At 35.2% G+C, this 23,953-nt stretch overlaps 1 protein-coding gene across 2 annotated transcripts in view; it reads left to right on the top strand.

Moving 5' to 3' along the window:
- The window catches only part of LOC150109502 (NEDD8 ultimate buster 1-like), a 261,500-nt gene that overhangs the window by 23,030 nt on the left and 214,517 nt on the right, over positions 1-23,953 (top strand). For both annotated transcript variants that reach the window (XM_090408663.1, XM_090408656.1), the window contains exons 3-4: positions 13,536-13,706; positions 13,911-14,084. In XM_090408663.1, the coding sequence (XP_090264789.1) occupies positions 13,536-13,706; positions 13,911-14,084 (345 nt within the window). The remainder of the gene's footprint in view (positions 1-13,535; positions 13,707-13,910; positions 14,085-23,953) is intronic.

The raw sequence follows: 23,953 nt of genomic DNA, 5'->3' as shown, positions 1-23,953 counted from the left end.
CTACAGCTTGTAACAACTGCAAAAATAAAGTATCAACAAATCTAAAGCCGACTTTGTAAGGGTCAAGTGCACTGTGCTTGTTCTGTTCAAATGACAGTTGATCCTTCTGGTTCCTTTCCAGGGCTGAGGAATGCAACTTTTGTCCTTCCATGTTTTCATCTCACATCGTGATTGTGCAGTGGTGATATCCTCTAAAAATGAGGCAGGCCTCTTGGCATCAGTTTATTCCTTTTTTGCTCTTGTTCAGATAACCAAGACAAATGTTTTTCTGCTATTCCAAACTGTTCACAGTATGCCTCCTGTAAAATTTTTCTGAGTTGGGGTGGGGCAACAGAGAGAAATACACAGTAGCCCTGATACCACTCTTGGTCCCCATGACTCATTCCTCTGGTTCTGTGCTTCAGAGCTTATGATAATTGCCTCCCCTCCAGCTGGTTCCCTGGAGGCGGGAGGGGATGGTGGTCTGCTATCAAACTATCACCCTATTGCTATTGATAGAAAAGGTCATCAGCAGCCTGCTGCCTCACTACTGAGACTTGCCAGTTACTTACACAGTAGCCTTGATACCACCCCTCACCCCGATAGTGATTCAACAGTCATGAGCCCCTATTATGGGGAGGTATGGCACCACCTCAATCTCTCCTATTTTTATCTGGGCTTGGGCCCTGGCGTAGCTGACAATTCAGATCTATGGCTGGAGGGATCGTCTTAAGTATTCCTGACTGTATCAATGTGTGTGTTCATGGGACCGGTTTTCCTGTTTGCAGGATGAAAATCTCTGTTGTCCACGCCCAGGACCGACTAACTTGGCTATGGCTGAGGAAGATCCTTAAGCTCCTCTCGTCGCTGATGGGAATCGAACCTAGGACACTCCTTCCCCAGGCATATGGTTGCGAAGCGCAAAGCTATTAGGCTAACTGGGCAGTTCTGTTAAGGACTTGTGCTTCAGTGTTTACGTCGTCTGTATGGTACTATTTCTAAGCTGTCATACTAATCTGACATCTATCCTATGGCTTGGGGGCAGGCTTATCCAGCTGGTTCCCTGGAGGGGAGATGTGGTCAGCTATCAAACTATCACCCTATTGCTATGGCTTCAATATGCTCAAAGATAATAGAAAAGCTCATCAGCAGTCTGCTGCTTCACTACTTGAACTCACTAGTTACTTTGTGATCACCAGTGTGGATTTTTGTCATTCTTGTTCCATAGCAGATTTCCTAGCTAGCCTTGTCCGTCTTTGGGCGCTACCTATGGAGGGGTTTGGTAGCTCAGGTGGTTACTTTCAATGTTTTCAAGGCAATGGATCGAGTCTGGCATTGTGGTCTTCTTGCCAGGCTGCCATCTTGTGGTATCCCTCCTTCCATATGTGAATGGATTACTAGCTTCCTCACCAGTCAATTATGGGTTATGTTGAATGGTTTCCTTTCATCAGGGTTTTTAGTCAGTGCTGCCGTGCCTCGGGCTTTGTGCTTTTGTCTCTGTTCTTCCTCATGTACTTCAAATCTTCTCTCTCTCTGACATGAAATCCATAGCTTCTTTTCCTTTCAAAGGATTTGGTGTTCTTTATGTTCTGGACAGTACTTCCATCCTGCTTGGCTCCTGACAATTTATGAAGCGCAAATCTGTCTGATTGGTTTGGTTTATTTAAATTTATGTCCGAAGCAAATGAGGCTAAGTGGCATGTTAATTGCATGTATTATGTATGTTAATTGCATGTATTATGTATGTTAATTGCATGTATTATGTATGTTAATTGCATGTGTTCTAATGGTCAGTTTGCCTGCTTTGTGGGATGAAAAACCCAGCCACCTCCATATGAGACTGGCTAACTCACTTTCAGTTGAAAAGCCCCTATGAAGGTTCATATTCTGGATGGGATTCATGCCACGTCTTTCCAACCAAAGGGCATTGGCGAAACCAACTGAGCTATGGAGCTAATCTGCTCGACTTTGGAATGTTGTTCCCATTTGGGGTGGTGTGCCTAGGATCTCCCTCAGAATACTTGTGTTCAGAAGATGAGAGTTCCACTTAGTTTATGATCTCTCTCTCTCTCTCTCTCTCTCTTTCTCCAGATGCTTTCCTATGGTCTGTTGCTGCATTTTGCCTTTTCTACAGGTATTTCTATGGGCACTGCTCCACCAGACTGGCCATTACCATTCCTCCACTTCCTTCTGAAATCCACTTCCGTATGAATGCAAGCATCTCCTGGTATCCATATATGTTTTGATTCCATGCTCATCGAACCAGTTTCACACTCTCCTCCTCCTTTTTTCCCTCCATCTCTGCTCTTTGATACAGTCTCTCCCATGCTGTTTTTCGTCCACACACACACACACACACACACACGTCACTGTTATGTCGTATCTTGGGACTACTGGCTTGTAAAGCTTGTGTGTGTGTGTGTATTTATATATATATATATATATATTTTTTTTTTAAATAAAAGAAAGCTATCAAGTACCAATTTTAACTTCCACATCTGAAACAAGAGGAGCTGAAACAGTTAAACACTAATACTACTACAGAAATGAAAACTTGGGAAAATTGTGTGAAAAACAAAATTTCATGATATTAGAAATGAAGAGATATACAAAAAGTGTGCCTTACAACCAATAAATGAATGGATAGTAAACAGGAAAAAGGAATGACAAAAAACATGTCAACAGAATGCAAAAAATAAAAAATAACACAGGCCTGCAAAATTCGAATCATGAAAAGAGTTGTCTGGAAACTATTAACTGTTTTTGATTTATTTTTGACTTCTGATGTCAAATATCTCTTCCATTTTTCTCTATCACATAAGGATTTTTCACAAAATGGATCTCAACATTACAGTAAAATAGCTTTAAAACACGTATTAAGTAAAATAACAGTATTTAAAATTTTTCGTAAACATTTTTGGAATGAAAGTATTGGGAAAAAATTTTTTAATTAAAGTAATTAAAGATTAATCTTTAGTACCTACTTTATATTTCGTTGTGGTGTCTTTTTCTTTTTCCTTCAAAGTTTCTTTCTGAACTTTTTCTGTGAAATTCTTTTCCCGGGTCGTCTCTGTGCAACATCCAGCAGTAGTCAGTGATCATGTCGACATTCCACCTGCCCTGATACCTTCTTTTCATCTCCTTGATGTCTTGGTGGAATTGGTTTCCTTGCTCTTCGCTGACAGTTCCCAGATTCTCAGGAAAGTAGTCTAAATGAGAGTTGAGAAAGTGCACTTTTAAGCTCATGGAGCATCCCAAATCCTTGAATTTCTGTAGCATGTCTTCCACAATTATTTTATAGTAGGGTCCTTGTGATTTCCTAAAAATTTGGTCACCACCTCTTTCAAAGCTTTCCACACTGCTTTTTCAACAGTTGCCATTTTTTTTTCTTCAAACAGTTTAACCTTCATAAGTTTCCTGATGTTGGGACCTATAAAAATACCTTCTTTCAATTTTGCTGTAGATAATCCCAGAAATTTTGCACAGATGTATTTAAAATACTCTCCTTCTTTTGACAAAGCCTTGACAAATTGCTTCATCAATCCCAACTTTATGTGAAGCAGGGATAAAAGGATTTTTTCCCCGAGCAACCAAAGTTTTGTGTAACAACATCTTTACTTCCAGGTTCTAATGCGACTCTTTCTGGCCATTCCTTCTTGATCCAATGTTACTCTCGATCTCGGCTCTCCCACTCACACAACAAACACGGGTATTTGGTGTATCCTCTTTGTTGTCCCAAAATCGAAAGCCATTACAAACACCACTTAAAGCACAGTTAAATGAATTTTAATGAATGACATCAACTCTATTACATGACACCACGTAAAAACATTAAAAAAAACCCAAACACGGTAAATTAAATCTTCACACTAACTTAGAAAATATGCCACCTTTCAGAAATATGATAACCTTAGTAGTCAACGACTAAAGTTCAACTGCAGAATCACACAAGAAAATGTGTCTGTGACAACAGGAAAGTCATCCGTTATCTTGGCAAATCAGATTCAAAGTAGCCACCTGCACTTTTATCTGCATTCCTCCCTTCCTCTCTTATCTTAAGAATGAGCAAGTTTCGTGGAAATTTCTTTATTTACATAAAAAGGCACTTCAAAAAAGCACTTATAGAACTAATTAGCTGTAAAAATAAAGGAGAATGAAAATAAATATACCAATGCACTGAATTTAAATCCAAAGACTACTAATAAAAACAATAAAATTAGAAATTGGGTAAAATTGGTGGATGATGGAATTTTTTTACTATTTTTCTGAAGTCGGCACCTGAAAATCTATAAGAATCAATTATTACTTCTCAGACAAATTTTCCATCGCAGGCCTGTGTAATTAGACAAATAGAAATATGGAAACCAAATACTGGAAGACCATGAAAATGATAGAAAGATGTATTCCAGTAAACATTGTTGCAGCAGGTCTAAGACCTACAGTAGAAAATAAAGATTTATGTGGAATGAGAATTTATATAAATGCATCAAACAGTGTAGTCATTTTAAAGAAACTACCAATGTTGACACTTGAGTCTACAGGATACCAAGAACTTCTCAATAACCGAACGCCACTAATCATTTTTGCATGGATAGTTGATTTTGCCAAAGTCAAAAGAAGTTAACTGCAGATGCAAGTTAAGAGTCGGACATGCATTTCTCAGCCATTCATAGATGCTTCAAAAAAGACTTGCAATATTAAGCTATTAAGCTCTGCAAGTTGCACATCTTTAGCAAACAACTGAAACTGATAGATAAGATAAGCCTGTTTCAAATTTGCACTGGATGTTTGTGAAAAGATAGAAGAAGAAAGCATTTTCTTCAAAAGATTTATATTTGGTTATAAAGTAACATTTCATATTTCAGGGAATGTAAATGTTTGCAGTTAATTTGTTGTTCAGTTCTGGTTTATCCATAGTATATCTAGATCCTGAAGAAAGATTCCCCAAAGTGGTTGACACTTGCAATCATGGAACTGTTAGGCTTGCTTATTCCTACACAGAAAATAAGAAGTTTTTTTGATTATGTTAAAAAATTATGCTTTTCCATAGCATGAGGATCCCTTTAAGTCATTTCTTAGTTATTAGAGAAGCTTTGCATTTTGTGACATTCTTTGGACTATTTTTCATGTATAAAAGATATCAAATTCCTGACATGTATCCTTATGGGGGTGTACAGATAATATGATGGTACTTCATGAAAAAGTTACATCATTACTAACTTCATATCAACAATTTTACTCCCAATTAATCTGTTATCTGTCAAAACTTCAGTATTATCAGATCTTCTTATATTTCTCTAAGGCACTCCTTACTGTATCAGTCCACCCACATCTTGGTCTTCTTCTGAGTCTTTTGCCATCTTTGCAAAGAAACGCTTGTTTTGTTAACCTTTCCTTCCCCATTCTGTTTAAGTAACCATACCACCTGAGATTAGTTCTGCTAACAATGTCAGGTTCTTTCTTAATATCCTCATTTTTATGTTTAGTATCCTTTTTCATATGATACTAAACATAAAAATATTTAAAAAAAAATCTGATTTATATATATGTAATGTTTTGTTTCTTTAATAATATAAAACATAAAAATTAAATGAAATAGAAAATAATATACATATAGGTGATTGGATAGAAAAGAAACAATTTCTCTCCGCCAGATTTTGTGAGATGAAGTAGGAATTATGCAAAGTATAAGTACACACATCAAAAGTGACTTCAGTAGCTACAATTACTCTGAACATCTTGGGGATTTGAGCATGTTCATTCCAAATAAAAAAAAAACTTAAAAAAACAAACAAAAAAACTTGGCATTTCAATATGATAAAATTATTATAAAATAAAATATAAAACATAAATACATGTATTTATATTTAAAATACTGTCATTAGTTTGTAGAAATATATATATTGGAAGCAACCAGTCATTGTTTGTTAGCTGCATTTAGCTTAATAATTAAATCTTGTTCTTTTAAATGTAAGGTTGATAGTTTAAGTGGAGCATTTATATTTTGTTCCAGTTTTATTTAATTTGGAAAAAAAAAATTTAACTTTGCACTACATTTGAACTTTAGGTCAGTAATCACTATATAAGTAAATTTGATTGACAGTGCTGCTATTCATCACTAGTAAAACAATAAAAAATCACTATTAAATTAAGGGGATGAAAATCCCTTATTATTTTACAGCCAGTATGTAAAACTCTGAGATTTAAAACTACGATCTAAGAGTTTCACGCTGAAGAACTATCGGCCAAGCGTAAGTGAACACCTGGTAGTACAACACCAAGGCAAAGGTGGAGCAAGCTCCCTCACTATCCTTGATATTTTTTCATAATGTAAAACACAGCTCTTAGGAGATGTAATACTGCATAGGTATTACATCTCCTAGGAGCTGTGTTTTACATTATGAGAAAATATCAAGGATAGTGAGGGAGCTTGCTCCACCCTTGCTTTGAGTTGCCTTGGTGTTGTACTACCAGGTGTTCACTTACGCTTGAATTCGCTGATAGTTCTTCGGCATGAAACTCTTAGATCGTAGTTCTCGATCTCAGAATTTTGCATACTGGCTGTAAAATAATAAGGGATTTTTATCCCCTTAATTTAATTAACTTCGCCAGAAAAAATAGCTGTTTGGCTTTTTAAAAAATCACTATACTTACTTTTTTCTTTTTTTGCCAAGAGAAAAGATTGCTAATCATCTATGAAATGCATTAATAAATTGTTAAAATTTTTTCTTAGATATTTTGAAAGTATAAGGTATGCTTCTGACATGTTTCAGATATACTGGGGAATACTCAAAATTCCTGTATTCTATATCAAAATTCCTACTTTGAAAATAGAATAAGTGGGGGGAGGAATATTACCAGATATCTTAAATATATCACATCAGTATGAAAGTTTTGTATTATGTCACTAAAATATCATTCTGTATAATTTAAGTATTTATAATTTATTTTCATCACTCTTTCCATTTTGCATTTCAGCTTCCATTTCTCATGCTAAGAAAGATAGGAGAAACACCCATTGCAACATATCTTGGGTTCACACCATTTATTCTTGTATGCTTTGCTTGAATTGCATGGCCTGATGGTCTTTTTCTTTTCTTGACTGCACACATTACCACTATTTACGTTCAAGCTTGTGAAAGTGAATATGTCAACACAAAAAGATGCAGAAGCATGGCACACATGCACGCACACATACAAACAAAAGAATTTTTAAAAAAATCAGAAGAGTAAGTCTTCCTTAGAGAGGAACAAATATATTTTTCTTCTCTTACCCTGATGAAATATTGACTGCACATCTGAGCCATTTTTCTTTTAATGATACCAGCCTACATTATTGAACATGAATGTTCAATAATTTCATTGCAGGTCACAGATTTTCAATGATCACGATGTCTCACTGGTCATGTAGTCCATTAGTACACTCTCAGTATAATTTATGTTCAGTAAAGAATAGCACCAATGCATTATGCTTTTTTGTGGATGATTGTTATATTTAAAAATTGGCTATCATTGCTGGATAGCAGGATAATTTGCAACTGCAAGGGACCTGGTAAACACCTGGCAGGTTTAGGGACTGTGACTGGTCTTTGGAGTAGACAAGTGATGTCAATTTTTTATGTGGTCTGTAATTGATTGTAAGGCTGTATTTTTTTAGGATTTTAGTTAGTTTTTCAGATGCCTTAGATATATGAAATGTTGATAGCTTTGGTGTAATCTGTTCTGGAAATGAAGTAGAGAGATGTGCTTTTGGGTTAATATTTTTTGGGTATGGTTGGCAATTGTGGCCATTGGCTAAGAAGTTTTGTGAATGTGGTGGTCAATTTCAGTGGAGGGGCACTGTTATCAGAACTATTTAATTTATCCCTATTATATAAAGTTTTAATAATCCTATACTGTGGGAAATGTATGGGTGGGGATGACTTTGTGAATGTATCTACTAGTGTGTGTGTGTGTGTGTGTGTGTGGATTTTCTGTAAACAGAGAATGCCAGGGATCCATCTACTGACATGCATTTATAGTGTGTAGGAAAGGGAAGCTGTTGTTATTTTCTTTCTGTAAGGTGAACTAAATCATTGGATGTTGATTGTTTAGATGTGTTTAAAAATATGTATATTGAGAGCATCCAGTCCATGTTGCTAAATATGACACCACCAAAGCGTCACCAGTCAGTGAGACAGAGTTTAGGGCTTTCTGGCAGTTAGCCATGGGGGGGGGGGGGTTGCAGAGAACATATGGCCGTCTCCTTTGTAGAATTTTCCTTGCCAAATGAAATAGTCTGAGTTCATGCTGAACTTAAACAAGGCTGACATAGTGGGAGAAAATTCAGCTTGAATAAGGTCTAATGTATCTTTAAGTTGGATATTGGTGAACAGAGAGTAAACATCAAACCTTACCATAATGTCAGTGTGTTGGAATTTGAGGTTTTTCTGTTCTCACTTTAAAGTATGAAGGGGTGTTGCTAGTATATTGGAAAAGCACTTATGCTAAATGTTGGCTAATTTATAGGTGAATCAGTGGTATCTAAAATACCACTTTTTGATTTTGTTTTAGCTACCACTAAAACAAAAATGAGTGAAAAATAGCTATGTGATTGGATGAGTTATTTTGAATTATGGCCAAAGCAAGTAAGGCAATGAGATCAATTTATTATGTCTGTTAACTGCATGTAGTATGAAATGATAAACCGTTTTAGATAAGTTCTATATACAGCTATACTGGTCTTTGACCAAAGGGTATCTCTGACAGTGTTCCCACATATACGCTGCTTAGACTAACTGCAAACACATCCTGGTAGTCACAATGAGATTAGCTAGTTGTAAAGTTTGTTAAGCATCACTATCAAGTGTAATGGTTGATATTAGAAGTCGCTTCACTTTAGTCCCTAACCAAAGTGGTTTGTTGTCAAACGATGTCGCTCATACAACACGGAAGAGGAAAAAGAAAACCAGAACTTTGTTTTAACTTTATTTATTTGAAGCCATCCTCACTATGTTAACAGTGAAACACAAAATGCAATAAAATAATTAATTTTGAAAAGTGCCACTGCAACATAAGCAAGACAGCAGACAGTAAATTTCTAATAAAAAATGTATATAAATAAATAAAATAAACGAATACAATAAGATTATCAAGAATTTACAGATTGATACAATAATATAGAAAGGCCTTAGAGTTCTCTTTGTATAACCATTCTTCAAGCAGTCCACTTTTTTTTGTAAGCATTTAGTGTTCTTCCAAAAAAGCATATGTTTAGTTGTGATAGCATGTTCTGCTAGGCTACACTCTCTTAGGCCAAAAAGTTTAAAGGCTTTCAAAAGCCTTCAGTTTTACTGAAGACCTTCTACATCAAAAATTAAATTATATCAAATCTGCCTGTTTGAAAAATAGTTTTAATGGGTTTTTATCAAGAAAGCTTTTAACAGCTTTACACTACCAGTCTCTAGATCTCCTGAAGATATCTCTCTCAGATCCACTTCTGTATATTAAAGGAATTTCTGAACGTATTGCCTAAGTTCTATGACCTCTTAACATTGTAGTGTCCTTTTATCCTGTCAAACATTTCTCCCTTCCTTTCCTCACTTAAAGACAAGCACTCAGTTTTCTAGGTGTCTACCAGATCCCTTGCTCCTGTGGTTTGTCTTACTTTGGACAGTCGTAGAGCTGCAGTGCTGTTGTGTCATGAGGAACATAAATTGTACATCCATTATCATGAACTGGAACAGTCTGGCCTAGCAGAATGTGCTATCTTGACTATACATAGGGTTCTTTTGAAGAAAACTAAAATCTTAAAAAAAAAAAAAAATGTAGATTGAACATAAAAGTAGATTCCTTGTAGAACAGTTATACAAAGAGAGCCATGAGACCTTACTACACTGCCTGAATTTAAACAGATCTGATGGCCTTTCATTATTATCTTTGAGGAAATATTATTGTAAGCAATCTTCTGTTGATTCCTGATCATTATTTTATTATGATATATTAATTAATGTTTTTTTTTTTAAATTAGGAATTTATTGATTTTATGCTGTAGTAGTACTTTTTAAAATTAATTTTTTATTGCATTTTATTTTGTGTTCTCTTGTTAATATATTAAGTTTGAGTTTGTCTTTAATTTCTGCAAATTATTTTCCATTATCATTACAAACTTTAGGACAGTGAAATTAGTTGCCAGAAAAGGCACATTCAGAATAGTTGAATGAATATCATGACATGTCTAATTAAAAGGCCCAGGTTTGAATTTCATCTAGGATGTGAGGAACCTTTATAAATTCTTTTTCAACTGAAAATGAGTTAGCTGGTTTCATACAAAAATGGAGGGTTTTTTTGCTTGGGAAGTCAGGGTTTTCATTCAGCAAAACAAGAAAACTGTCCAGAGGCCTATTGATCTCATGTTGCCTTGATTTGCAAGTGGGTAGCATAATGTTATCTTTAAGAAAGTCTCTGGGATAGTTACTTCAACCAGTGTGAAACTGTGATCCTACTTATTTGGATGCCTGAAGTGGTTTAAAAAAAGAAAAGGGTAAAAAACCAGAGCAAGGTTCTTGCATATTATTATTATTATACCTCCAGGGAGTCAATTACTGATTGCAGAGGGATACAGATCAACCACATGAGCCTTCATATCTTTCTTAAACTTATGTACACTAGATGCACTCACTACTTCAACAGCTGTTCCACTCACTCACAGCTCTGACAGAGATATCTAGCTCTTACCCCTTTCTTAACCGCACACAAATTTCTTCCCACCTTCCTTATAATGAAAAATTTTATTAACTGACACCCTCCCAAAAGTTTATAGACTTATATCATGTCACACTCTTTCTTCTGTTTACCACTGTCTGTGGTCCACATACTCTGAATCCATCATCATAATCTACATTCCATAATTCCAGTATCAGCTTTGTAACTCTTTTTGCACTCTTCCCACACAGCTTTATCCCTTTGGAACCCAGGAGACCAATTCTGTGCACAGTAATTCAGATAGTCGTTTATTTATTTACCATTTGGCTAAGAAGAATACATGCATATGCCACCACACACACAAAAAAAAAGGACATACAAGACAATAAAATGCATGGAAGATGTATAAAAGAATAATAGTGAAATAGTGAAACTACACTGTAGTCATATATACATATAACAATATACAAATAAGCATAAAATTAAAATTGAATGTCCAAGTTCAGCAGCCGAACAACAGCATCTGTAGAAACTGTTATAAAGTCAGTTTCAGATCCCGTTTGGGCTCTGTGAGGACAGTCAAATGTGATGAGTTGTACACCTTGGTTTTCTTCGCCACAGTGACAAGATGAATTTTGTCTTATTCCCCAAGTAAACAAGGAGGCTCTGCACCTACCATGGTTGGTGCAAACCTTATTTAGGGAGGTCCATATTTTTCATGGTAGGTTGAATCCTAATGGAGGGTTGTTTCAGTTAAAGACCGTCTGCCAGATTACTGGGGCTTGAGCAATCCATTCCCTGTGCCATGCTGTTGTTGCATCATAGCCCTCAGTGGCAACTTGTTGTACCGTTATAATAGGCAAGTGTCTTGACTTAAGACTCTGTGATGTCAATAACAGAGTGTGTAGGAAGCAGTGGTTTCTGGTAAATTTTGTTATATTCGCAAATCAGGTTGCCTTGGTGTCGTAGTTGTGGCAGTTGTATGTAGCTCAGAACTGGTAGTCAATATGATGGAGCAGTCTTTCATGTTCCAGAAATGATACACATTATCTAATTCAGGATGGTATCAATTAATTTAATGTGTGCACTGTTCAACAGCTGAGCAGTATTCAGCAGTTGAGTAAACGGAGGCCCAGAGAAGATGTCCTTAATGTGGGAGCACAAGCCCCCAGGTTGTTCTGGCAAGTTTATGTAGTATGTTATTTCTAGTCCTGAGTTTGGCAGCAATATTGGAGAGGGTTCTGTCTAGGGTTATGCCCAGATACTTTGGATTAAAATTGTACAGTAGCATGTTCCCATTTAGTGGCACTTAGAATATGTCACATGCCATGCTATTGTTCAAATGCATGGCATGTGACATATTCTATACACTACCAAGACTGAATTTGACATACACTACCAAGACTGAATTTGCCATGCATGGCATGGCAAATTCAGTCTTGGTAGTGCTTGGAACAGTGGCGACTTGTATACATAAGCACTGCGACACTGCAGCACCCCAAGGAAAAAACGAAAAAATTTAATTTTGTTTCTGTTTATAAATAATAACAATGCTTACAACATTATAGAAATGCAATACACCATGTTAAAGGTTACAGCTTATGTTTCGACATTGATTGAATAGTTAATAATTGGAATTGTTCAATTAAAGCTTTAGATTACGAAACAGATGCACTGCGATCTAACGCACTGTCGGAATTATCAGGTCACTTTCGGCTAGACTTTTCGATATTTGTTTGTACTTGTCACTGCACGTAACAAGTGAATCCGACACTGCTAAACAAGCAGTGTCGCTACAGATAAATTGTATGCTTGCATGCATTATTTCTGTGTAAGAAACTTTTTTTAATTGGTGTGTGTTCGTAGTGAGGGTGAAATATTTTTAATAAAGCAATTTTTGTAATATGTAAATTTAATTATTAATAAATTGGTTAATGATTAGGAAAAAATGAATTATTTTTCTTATTTTGTATATGCAGCACCCCCACTTAAAATTTTCACTGGCTTAGAATAAGACACTACTTCTCAAAGAAGTGGTTTAGCTCCTCTAAGTCACTAGTTAGTACGTGCTGTATAGTACAAAAGTTCTGGTATTGGAATGTGATGTATAGATTATCAGTATATGTGAATTTTCTAGACGTTTTCCTTGGAAGGTCAGAAATATACAAATTGAATAGAAGAGGGAACCAGAACTGACCTTTGTGGGAGTTCGTTGTTAAGTGTTCTTGACTTGCTCATATCATCATTAGACTATTAATTCTTTTAGACTAAATAACATGATCATGCTATCATGTATGAAGTTGTAATCAAGCAGTCAGTAACAAGGGACATATAGCTGAAAGTGGACACAATTATTTTGCAATGAGGTGAATATAAAAATATAAATTACATTCATTATAATAATAAAAGTGCAGGCCTATAATCATATACTGTTGGGTTAATACAACTTAGGAACCACTGAATGATTTACTAGAAATAATAAATAGGGAAAGAAATTCAGAAATGAAATTTGGTTTATTCTTCATTTGTGGGCCTCAAAATTTTGTTCCACGGGCCACCATTTGAACAGCACTAATCTAACCCATAGCCTACTCATAGCACTAATATACTTTCATGGGTGGGATTCACACTGAAAAAAGTAAAAGTTGCTTCAGCCATAATTCCAACCAAATTAAACTGCCAAAATGAAAAATAAGTGATTCTTTTTCATCAGGATCAGTAAGTGCTTGTTAATTTGTGATATTTGTTCTTCTTTTGTATAGCACAGATTGCTTGCTTTATGATTGCATTTAATATTTGTACAGTAAGCAAATAACAAAAATAAATTAACATATTTTATAGTAATAAGGTACATATTTTTCTTGGGAATATAGGAAATGATTCAGCATTACTGTGTGGAGTTTGGTTTAATACCAGACATAGTAATTGGTCTACTGGAAGAATTAAGGCAAAATGCTTTGAGAAATCTTGCTGCCCGTACAAAGTTTCAGCAAACAGGAGTTGCTACCCTAAAATTGAAAGTTACTGCTTCTAAGGACAAGCAGGTTTGTTTCCTTCATCAATCATTATTTCTTTTGTGTAGTTTGGAAAATAAGTATTACCTTTTTGTTATAGTGGATTTCTTTATAAATAGTGAATGGCATTTAAAGCTACAGTTAATTCTTTTGTTATTTATAATTACTGTAATTTAATTTTGTTTCGTTTTGAACTTTTATATAATAAAGGTTTTTGTTTTGGTGTTTTTATAGGGTAATAAACAGGAACCATTAACTTGTGCTATAGAAACAGGTTTGCATGTGAATGGCAAATATCTTAAAGAATTGGTGGGAAAACAAATTGGTGTAAACCCATCTTCAATGAAACTTATATCTTGTGGCAGGGTTATTCAAGATGATAAATCTTTGCAGGAACAGAATATTAAGGTGAGTTGAAAATCAATCAATCAATGAATTAGTAACTAAAGGAAGTAAAGGATATTTGTATATCCTTTATACAAATGGAGGTAAAGGATATTTGTTTAGGTTACTCTCACCCATGAAAGTTTGTAAACTTATAGTACAATAGCACTGTGTGTGAGCTAAGGATTTTTTCAAATATTTTGTTTGTATTTTTTTTTTTTTATATATAATCCAAAAATTTCACTTTAGAAACTAAAAACAGCTTTATTCAAGCTACTTTAGTCCACCAATAAGTGGGGCAGTGGTTTCTCACTGGGTAATGAAATTCATCACTCACCTTTTAAAGAAAACCACAAACATATGTGCCCAAGGCAGGATTTTGAACTACAGCCTGTTGATTATATAGCAGATATACTAACCTCTTGGCCAACCAAGGCCAGCAGAGAAGGGCAGGATGATAATGAAATGAACATGTAGCTCATGTGATTGTGATTTTCCAGTGATGTTTAGAGGTTACTAATAACATAGGTTAATGTTCAGTGAACATTATTTATAATGTTAGTATTTTGTTTACAAAATCAGTTTCCACATTATAAAATTACAAAACCAATGTAATTCGGTGTTGGATAATTCAACATCTTCTGCTGGCTTATTTGGTTCAAGTGGTTACTTGCTCTCAAGTGAAAAGGGTACCAGTTCGAATCATGCCATGGGCATGTGATTGTATTTTAGTTGGAGATGAATTGCATTGCCTGATATAAGACAGTGAGTGGGATTCTACCTTGTTTATTGGAGCCTGAAGTGGCTTGAAGTTCTAAATTTTGTCTCTAGAGCAATGTTCTCAGATTGTGTAAAAAAAATATTTAAAAAAAAAAATCTTTATTCCATTCAGAGTATCATCATCATCAAATTCCTGCCATGTACCCTCAAGGGGTGTACAGGATATGACAGTACTACATGAAAAAATTACATCATTACTAACTTCCTATTTACAATTTTCCTCCAAATCAGTCTGTTATTTGTCAAGACTCCAACATTATCAGATCTTATACTTCTATCGTCTAAGGCACTTTGTACCGTATCAATCCACCTATATCTTGGTCTTCCTCTGGGTCGTTTTCCTGCCAACCTGGCAGAGAACACTTGTTTTGCTAATCTTTCCTCTCCCATTCTATTTAAGTGACCATACCATCTGAGATTAGCTCTGCTAACGCATTCCTGGATGCTGACAATGTCAAGTTCTTTCCTAATATCCTCATTTTTAATATGATATTGCAATTGATGCCATCTGTTCACGCCTCTAATCTTTCTCAGGACTCTCATATCTGCGGTCTCTAGTCTTTGGTCAAGTGTTTTACTTCTGACCCAGCTCTCAGATCCATAAGTTAAAATTGGTTTGAACACAGTCTTGTATACAGCTAATTTAGTGTTCCGACTAATTTCTTTCTTATTCCATATGAATTTATTCAATTGACTTCCCACGATACCAGCTTTGCTGATTCTGTTGTCTATTTCTATATTTAGTTTACCATCTTCAGTAAAAATTGTGCCTAAGTAGCTGAAATGTTTTACTTGTTCCACAGGTTCTCCATTCACAACACAGTTGACATTTTCAATGATTCTGCCTATTTTCATTGTCTTTGTCTTTTTATTGCTGACCTTCATACCATATCTATTACAACAGCTATTCAATTTAGTCAGAGAATCTTGGAGACTTGTAGCGGATTTATTTAGAAGTATAACATCATCCGCATAAAGCAAAGAGCTGACATTAACATCTCCAATTTTGATATCAGGTTTAATACCACATTCCTTCATAATGTGATCCATATAGATAATGAATAACAGAGGGGATAATGTACATCCTTGTCTCACACCAGATTTAACATTAAACCATCTTCCTGTACTTCCTTCAATTCTAACTGTTGATTTACAACTCAAATAAAGACTAAGTATTGCTTGATATAATGCCCCATTGACACCATATAACTGTAGTGTATTGCATAGCTTCTCTCTTGGCACCTTGTCATATGCCTTTTCCAAATCGACAAAACTTAAATACAGATCTTTGTTATATTCCCATGCTTTCTCGACTATTTGTCGTAAAGTGAAGATCTGATCCTGACAGCCTCTATTTGGCCTGAATCCAGCTTGTTCTTCACCAAGCTTTTCTTCCACAATTCTTCTGAACCGTTTCTCAAGTATACTTGCATAGATCTTGCCAGGAACACTCAGTAGGGAAATACCTCTGTAATTCTCACATTCAGTTTTATTTCCCTTTTTATATATGGGTACTATGAGAGCTCTACTCCAATCATCGGGAATTCGTCCCTCTGTCCAGGCTTTCTGAACTATGCAGTGCAGCCACTGTAAGACTCTTATACCACCATACTTCAGCATTTCTGGTCGAATATCATCTACTCCTGCTGCCTTTCCACATTTCAAGCCTTTGATGGCTTTTTCTACTTCAAGTATGGATATGTATTCCTGACTGCATGCCTGGTCAGTGTTTTTTATCACTGTGCTGTCATCACTGCTTGTTTCATTTAGCAGTTTTTCAAAGTAATTACTCCATACTTCAAGGATATCTTTTTCTCCTGTTTTCATTTCACCTTTATCATCTCTAATTCCTTTTACAGCACTCTTTCCTCCATTCCTAAGCTTCTTCAACAACCTCCAGAATATTTTGCCACCTTCTTGATATTTATTTTCTATATTCTTGCCAAAGTCCTCCCATGACTTTTGTTTAGCTAGTTTTACACACTGTTTAGCTTTCTTACATTTGTCTCTGTATTCTGTAAGAGTAAAAGCTGACTTATTTGCCAGGAACTTTTGATATGCTTTCTTCTTTTCCTTCACTGCCTCTTTAACTTCCTGTGTCCACCAGGGAGTTCTGATTTTTTTATCTTTGCACACAACCTCACCAAATGCCTCTCTGGCAGAATCAATCAATGTTTTCTTCAGAGTTTGCCACTGAATCTCCAAGGTTTGATTCCTGTTCTCAAACTCTTTCATTTTCTTTTCAATAATATTTCTGTATTTTAGTCTACAGTTTACATCTGAGAGCTGCTCAACTTTTATTCGCTTTAAAACTTTCTTACATGTTATTCTTTTCAATATGAAATTCAATTTTATCCTGCCCAAGACTAAATAGTGATCACTTCCAATTTCAAATCCTCTGTACACTCTGGTGTCCTGCACCAGGGAGAAAACATCACTATCAACAATAACATAGTCAATGAGACTTTTCTTATTCCTAGCCTCTTCTCTCCATGTGAATTTGTGCACATTTTTATGTTGGAACATGGTGTTAGTAATAACCAGTCCATGTCCTGAGCAGAAATCCAACAGATATTTGCCATTATTATTAGCTTTGCTCTTTTCTCCAAATTTTCCCAAAATATTTTTGTATGTCTCGCAATCATTTCCTACTCTACTATTTAGATCCCCAACAAGGACCAACTTTTCCTTTTTCATTGTGTCAGTTGCTTTTTCTAAAGCCTCAAAAAATTCCTCCACTTCTACCTTAGTAGAACCTTCTGTGGGACCATAGGCACAAATAAGTCTCATTGTCCAGTTCCCCATTCTCATATTTGCCCACATTACTCTACTTGAGACTGACTGCCATTCAAGAAGATTAGCCTCGTATTTTGTGTTGAATACTATGGCTACTCCTTCTTTTCCTTGATTGTCATTGCCTGAATATAACATTTTGTATTTATTGCTCAGAAAGATCTCACCAGTTTTGGTCTTTTTTGTTTCAGTCACCCCTATTATGTCGATCTGGTACTTATCTAATTCCTCAGCTAGTTCCATTTCTTTGCCATTCAGGCTTCTTATGTTGATAGTACCGATCTTTAACTCTGGTGATGTTGAGTTGGGGTTTGTTTTCAGATTTGTTCCAGTAGCTGACTTTTCGCTGTTCGCCCTGGTTCCCCTTGCGAAAACAACGGGGGCCTTGTTTAACCGGGCGACGCCCCAGCCGGCATGAAATTTTGTCATGTTGTACCATCATTTTTTATTTTGGTTTAACCAATAAGAATACAATTTGGTCGGCTAAATCCCAAATTGCCAGCCCATCCTCGTTCGTTCAGTATCAAAGTAGATACCCAACAGGGTGCACCACGAGAAGGTGAGGATTGGACATTAGGTCAGAAGCCCTGGTCGGTTCTCCGCATTCCTTTAAAGGCTATGTGGAGGTCTCCTCTCAGTTATACAGCTTTGACCCTTAAGCACCCCATTCAGAGTATTAATGTATTATAGGATTATGACCTTTTTTTGGGTAGGAGATGAAGTATTTGTGTATGTTTTTTAAGCAGAATGGATTGCACTGGATGATGAGATTCATCTCTTACCTAAAGAGAGTCACAAACATTCATACCCACAGTGGGATTCTAACCTGCAGCCTATTGGTTGGAGAGCGAATACACTAGTTTCTCATACAACCAGGCTAGCAGAATTGCTTTACCAATAGACAGATATGAAGGTAAAGTTGAATGGAAAGCAATTTCAAATAAATTGGTATGAACGGAGTTCAAACTATGAAATTAGACAGTGCAGCTTACTTGTATGTTCAGAAGTACTGGCATTGCTTGAGGAAAGAAATAGAGGATTTTTAGAATATGCAGCTTTCTGAAAGAACAAGGAAAAGCGGAATAAAAAAAAAAATGGATCTCAGATTTAAAGAAATGTTTTAGAAAAATTTGAGAAAAAGATAGAGAAATGATAAGTTTCTGTTGAATTTTTGCTCAGGACATTGAGTTATCATTACCAACTAAACAATGATCCAACATAGATGTGTGCTTAATTTCTGCAAAAGATGTGGAAATAGAACACACAAAGACAGGTCTTATTGACATTATTGCTGACATATATCCTCACATTAGTCCATGGTACAGGAGTGTTTGAACACAGGAAGGATTTGAAATAGGAACTGAAAGCAACTCAGTTTCAAGCAGAATAAAAATGAATATCGCACTGAAAAGAAAGATGTATGATTCTTTAATAAAAAAAAAATGTATGATTCTTTAATAAAAAAAAATCATAGTTTAAAGTTCTTTCAGATATGAACTGAAAACTCAAAAAAATTTTGAGAAGGAAGCATCTGAAGAAGTTGTCTGCAAGGATAGAAAACTAAGAACCCTGTGGTGGTGAGAGTTAACAGTACAGAGAAGCTAAGTTATGTGGTATAGTATCTAAACTTCTCTTACCAAAAGGAAGATTATCCTCAAGGTGTACATGAAATATCTATTCTATTTCCCCCCATGCCCATCATCATAATTTTTAATGATATTTAAAAAAACTTGGGATTTGAGAAAGGTACACATTCAAAGATATAAGTGATATTGTAAAATCTCATAATATGTTATTATGTAACTTATCATGTTCATATTTACATGTTTTTCTAAGGAGATTGCACTTAGAAAAATGCCAATTTTGTCTAATAATTTTGTATTTGTAATAAATTAACTGTGAGCCTTTGAATGTGACGCATGATGTCATCATGTTGCACTGTTAACTCATATCTAATTAGTAAGTCTAATTCCAAGAATAGTGAAGAATTCTAAGAATTACCATATATATAGCAATTGGATCCAGTGATAGTTGGATGTCAATACATGACCATATATGAAAGTTTTGAGAGATGTGTGCATGCATATAATAGAAGTTTGGGTCTATATAAGGTGAGACGTCAAGAAGGGCTTTGTCTTAGGGTTTTCACCTTCTCCTACCTGGGTCTGCCATCACATGAGGTCTATTGTCAGTAATTGAAAAAGAAGCATTGCAGGTCTTAGGTTCAGAATCTTCTACCTAGGTCTGCTGCCAAGTTAGGTCCATTGTCAGTACAGACAAACCTTGCTTAACGCGATTAATTAATTCATCAGTTAATGTGCGTTAAGCATATACAATAAACAATAGGAATAATATTAATTCATCCATCAGAGTGTGAATTAAAAAAAAAAAATTATAGTATAAGCTATATTAGAGAGGATAAAATCATCAAAGTTAATAAAAATCAATTTCTTCAATTTTTATTTAATGTCTAAACATTTGATTGAGCTACTTTTTTACAAGAAAAGTAAGTAAAGATGTTTGAATCGTGCTCGACTTTTTCATCTTGTCATGCAATTTGCGATAGCTGGCGAATGCTTTATCAAGTTTTCAGCAGACTTTGAAGCTTCATTCCATATCAGGATCAGCATCAAACAAAATTTCCTTAGCATGCTCAATGTGATTGAAAATTAGCTCAAATTCTTTCTCAGTTAGCTTCTTAGTCGTAACATTCTCTTCTTGTTCGCACTCCATATCTTCTTCATATGCATGCTGTTTTTCTAGTTGAAGGAGATCATGCTCGCTTAACTGTTCTGAAAAGTTCTCAGCCTTGACCATAGATGGCAACACTATCTGCAAGATTTTTTTTTTCTAAGTTGGTACAGCTGTCATAAGCATCCGTGTAAAATTGCAAGTCATTCTATCAAGTAGTATCATTAGATATAGTATTGTCTGGTTATAAAATTCTTTGTGAAAGAAGGTTTAACACTGAAAGAAATTCATTCATTCATAAAAGTTTATGGGCACTCTTCTCTTTTGTTTTCGACAATTAAGAAATGTGTTGCCGAGTTTAAATGTGGCTGTACCAGCCTTGAAGATGATCCATGTGAAGGACATCCAACACCAGAAATCATTGATCAAGTGCACGATATGGTATTGGATGACCAGCGAGTCAAAGTGCGTGAAATTGCTGAGACTAGGCATTTCAAAAGAACGTGTAGGATATATTTTGCATAAAGAATTGCAAATGAAAATGTTTTGCACAAGATGGGTGCCATGCTTGCTCACAACAGATCAAAAACTCACTCGCATGAAAATCTCTGAACAGTGCTTGGAGCATTTTAACAAGAATAAAACTAATTTGGTGCGTTGGTTTATTACTATTGGATGAGACTTCGATTCATCATTGCAGACCAGAATTCAAACAGCAGTCAAAACAGTGGACAGAAGCCAATTGTTCAGCGCCAAAGACAAAGTCGGTTCCATCAGCAGGAAAAGTCATGGCATCGGTGTTTTGGGATGCTAAAGGCATTTTGTTTATTAATTATCTTGAAAAGGGTAAAACAATAACTAGGGAACATTATTCCAATCTTTTAACCAGACTAGACGAAAAAAATTGTAAGAAAAGACCTGGTTTGCAGAAGGAAAAAAAATCATCTTTCATCAGGACAATGCACCTGCCCACAAAAGTGTTTTGGCAATAGGAAAATTCAGGAATCTGCACTATGAATTATTGGAACATCCACCCTATTCCCCCAGGTTTGGCTCCCTCTGACATCTATCTCTTTCCAAAACTAAAACTCTTCCTCGCTGGTCAGTATTTTTCTTCGAATCAAAAGGTGATTGCAGCTGTAGAGAGGTATTTTCAGATCTTACTGAGAACCACCACTACAGGAACAGGATAATGGCGCTCTAGCATTGCTGGAATAAATGTATTAGTCTCAGGGGCGGCTCGTCTATAGGGGCCGGAGCCCACCTATATTTGTATAACTAGCCCAATAATTGTAGTTTTAAAAAATGTTTCTTGTAATTATTATTTTTTGATCTATTTCCAACATGTTTTATTGTTTAATAAAAAAAATTGCTGTAGTACTTTGTGGCAATATTGTATAATGCGATTTAATACGGTCTCTGGGACCAGCCACGGTTGGCCCTATTTTATACGTGTAGAAAAATACAGGGCATGTATGAGGCAAGTGCACTAGCGATGTTTATTTATCATGTTTGTTTACCAGGCGCAACGCTTATCTTGGGGCCAGTTTAGTCTGGCCCAGTCACTGTATTTTCACGTACATACATAGTGCACGATTCTTTGATTGTGAAGCACGTGCACTAGCAATCATGTTTGTTTACCGGGTGCAATGCTTATCTTGGGGCCAGTTTAGTCTGGCCCAGTCACTGCGTTTGTATGTAAATAGCGGGCAGTTCTTTCATTCTCTTATTATTTATTCTCGTTGTTGATCTGTTTTGTTTTTTTAGTGTGTTTAATTATTGTTGTCGTTTTTTGTTATAATTTATTTTAAAGTTTAATTTTTATTATGTCCATAAACAATACATTTTAACTATGAACAAAATCGATAGTTTATTGGAAAAACGTTTCTCGGAACCTCGGAAGTTTTGATATTGATTTATAAAATAAATAATAGAAATAATAACTTTTTTGTTTTAACAGAAAACATTTTGCAGGGTGGCCAGCTGGAGTTGAACCAGCGTCTTTGGATATTCGGTTCATTGCTCTAGTCCATTGAGCTTCTTTTTTTCTTTTTTTTTTTTGCTCTAGTCTGTTGAGCTATGCCTGCAACTGCAAATCTTTTAAGTTCTCGTGTTATTAATACATTGCGCCCGTATATGTTACGTCCTAACAATTTTAAAAAATTAATAGCTCAATGCATCAGTGGATTCTGACTAAACATTATTGTAATAGAAATAATAACTATAAATCAAGAATAGAATCCACTATATAAATATAAAAAAGTTAATTTTTTTTTGGGCCCTGGCCCCCCACCTGTTTCTATTGTCACCAGCTGCCATTGATTAGTCTTAAGGGAGATTATGCTGAAAAATAAAAATAATTTTGAAATTATAAATTCGTTTCAGCATTTCAGACCACCCTCATATATAACAATATTAAAACTGAAGATAAAGGTATTCTGAAATAAATAATAAATTATTTAATGAAACATGTAATAGAAGCATGATAAAAAATATGTCCTGGAAGAAATCAGTCAGGTAGCTGGTGGCAAATAGTTGAACCTTAAATAAAAATAATAAAAAAACTGAAGATATTCTGTATGTCTGGAGCAATTTCTCTGAAGAGTTGTTATAGAGACAGAACAACAGTAGAAAATATTCAAGAGCAACATGTTTAGAAGTATACATATCTATACTTGAGATAAAAGGAAAAATAGAAACCTCAAATGTGGAAAAACAACTGAAGTCAATGATATGCAACCAAAACTGCTCATATATATGGAGGTATAGAAGTTTTACCATCACTACACTATATAATTCAGTAAGGCTTGATCAAAAGATCATATTCCAGATGATTGGAGTAGAGCCTTATTGCTCATTCTAATAAAAAGGAGAATAAAAATGAATGTGAGAATTATAGAGGAATTTCTTTACTGACTATTTCAGGTTTTTACTTTGTGATAAATAGAGAATTCATGGGAATGTAACAAGAATCTGTATTTTAGTTTTGTAGACATGAGACATATCACAAGGTGTCAGGAGAAAAAAAAATGTTCACAATGCTACAAATGTATATTGTAAATTAGACATTATGAGCAATATTATAGCCTATACTAAAGCTGCAAGTCAGCAGTTAGCATCTGTTGTAAAATCAGATGTTAGACAAGGGTGCATATTATTTTCACTGTTAGTCATGATCTATATGGCTTACATTATAACAAAGTAGAATTAAACATAACAACAAAATCAGAAATATTCAACTCAGATCTTTACATTATGCAAATGTTGGGATGTTCAAAATGAATTTCTTTACTGGGACTCTTCACTAAGTTGAATAACTGCTATGACAAATTTGGCATAAACATCTGCAGAAAGAAGATACAAATTGTGAAAATAGGTAGAAACTTGGAAAACATCAATTGCATTCTCAAAAGGGATTAGAACATGTGAAATATTTCAGCTATTGAGGCACAGTTTTTTTTGTGAATATGGCAAATTAATTTTGGAAATAGTTCATAGCATAAACAAAGCCGGTAAGTTGGGGAACCAGCTTTAGTTCCACCACCTTTTTCTGTTTTTGCAAGAATAGAAAAGGAAAACCTATGGTGGACTCATGAAGTAAAAATACAATCCTAGAAAAGAAGAAAGTG

Source organism: Typopeltis vanoorti, chromosome 2, assembly GCF_054136105.1.
Source record: "Typopeltis vanoorti isolate ZY-2024b chromosome 2, IOZ_Tvanoo_1.0, whole genome shotgun sequence".
Classification (NCBI taxonomy): Eukaryota; Metazoa; Arthropoda; class Arachnida; order Uropygi; family Thelyphonidae; genus Typopeltis; species Typopeltis vanoorti.
Note: the sequence above shows the minus strand (reverse complement) of the source record. Positions and strands in the feature narration are given on the sequence as shown.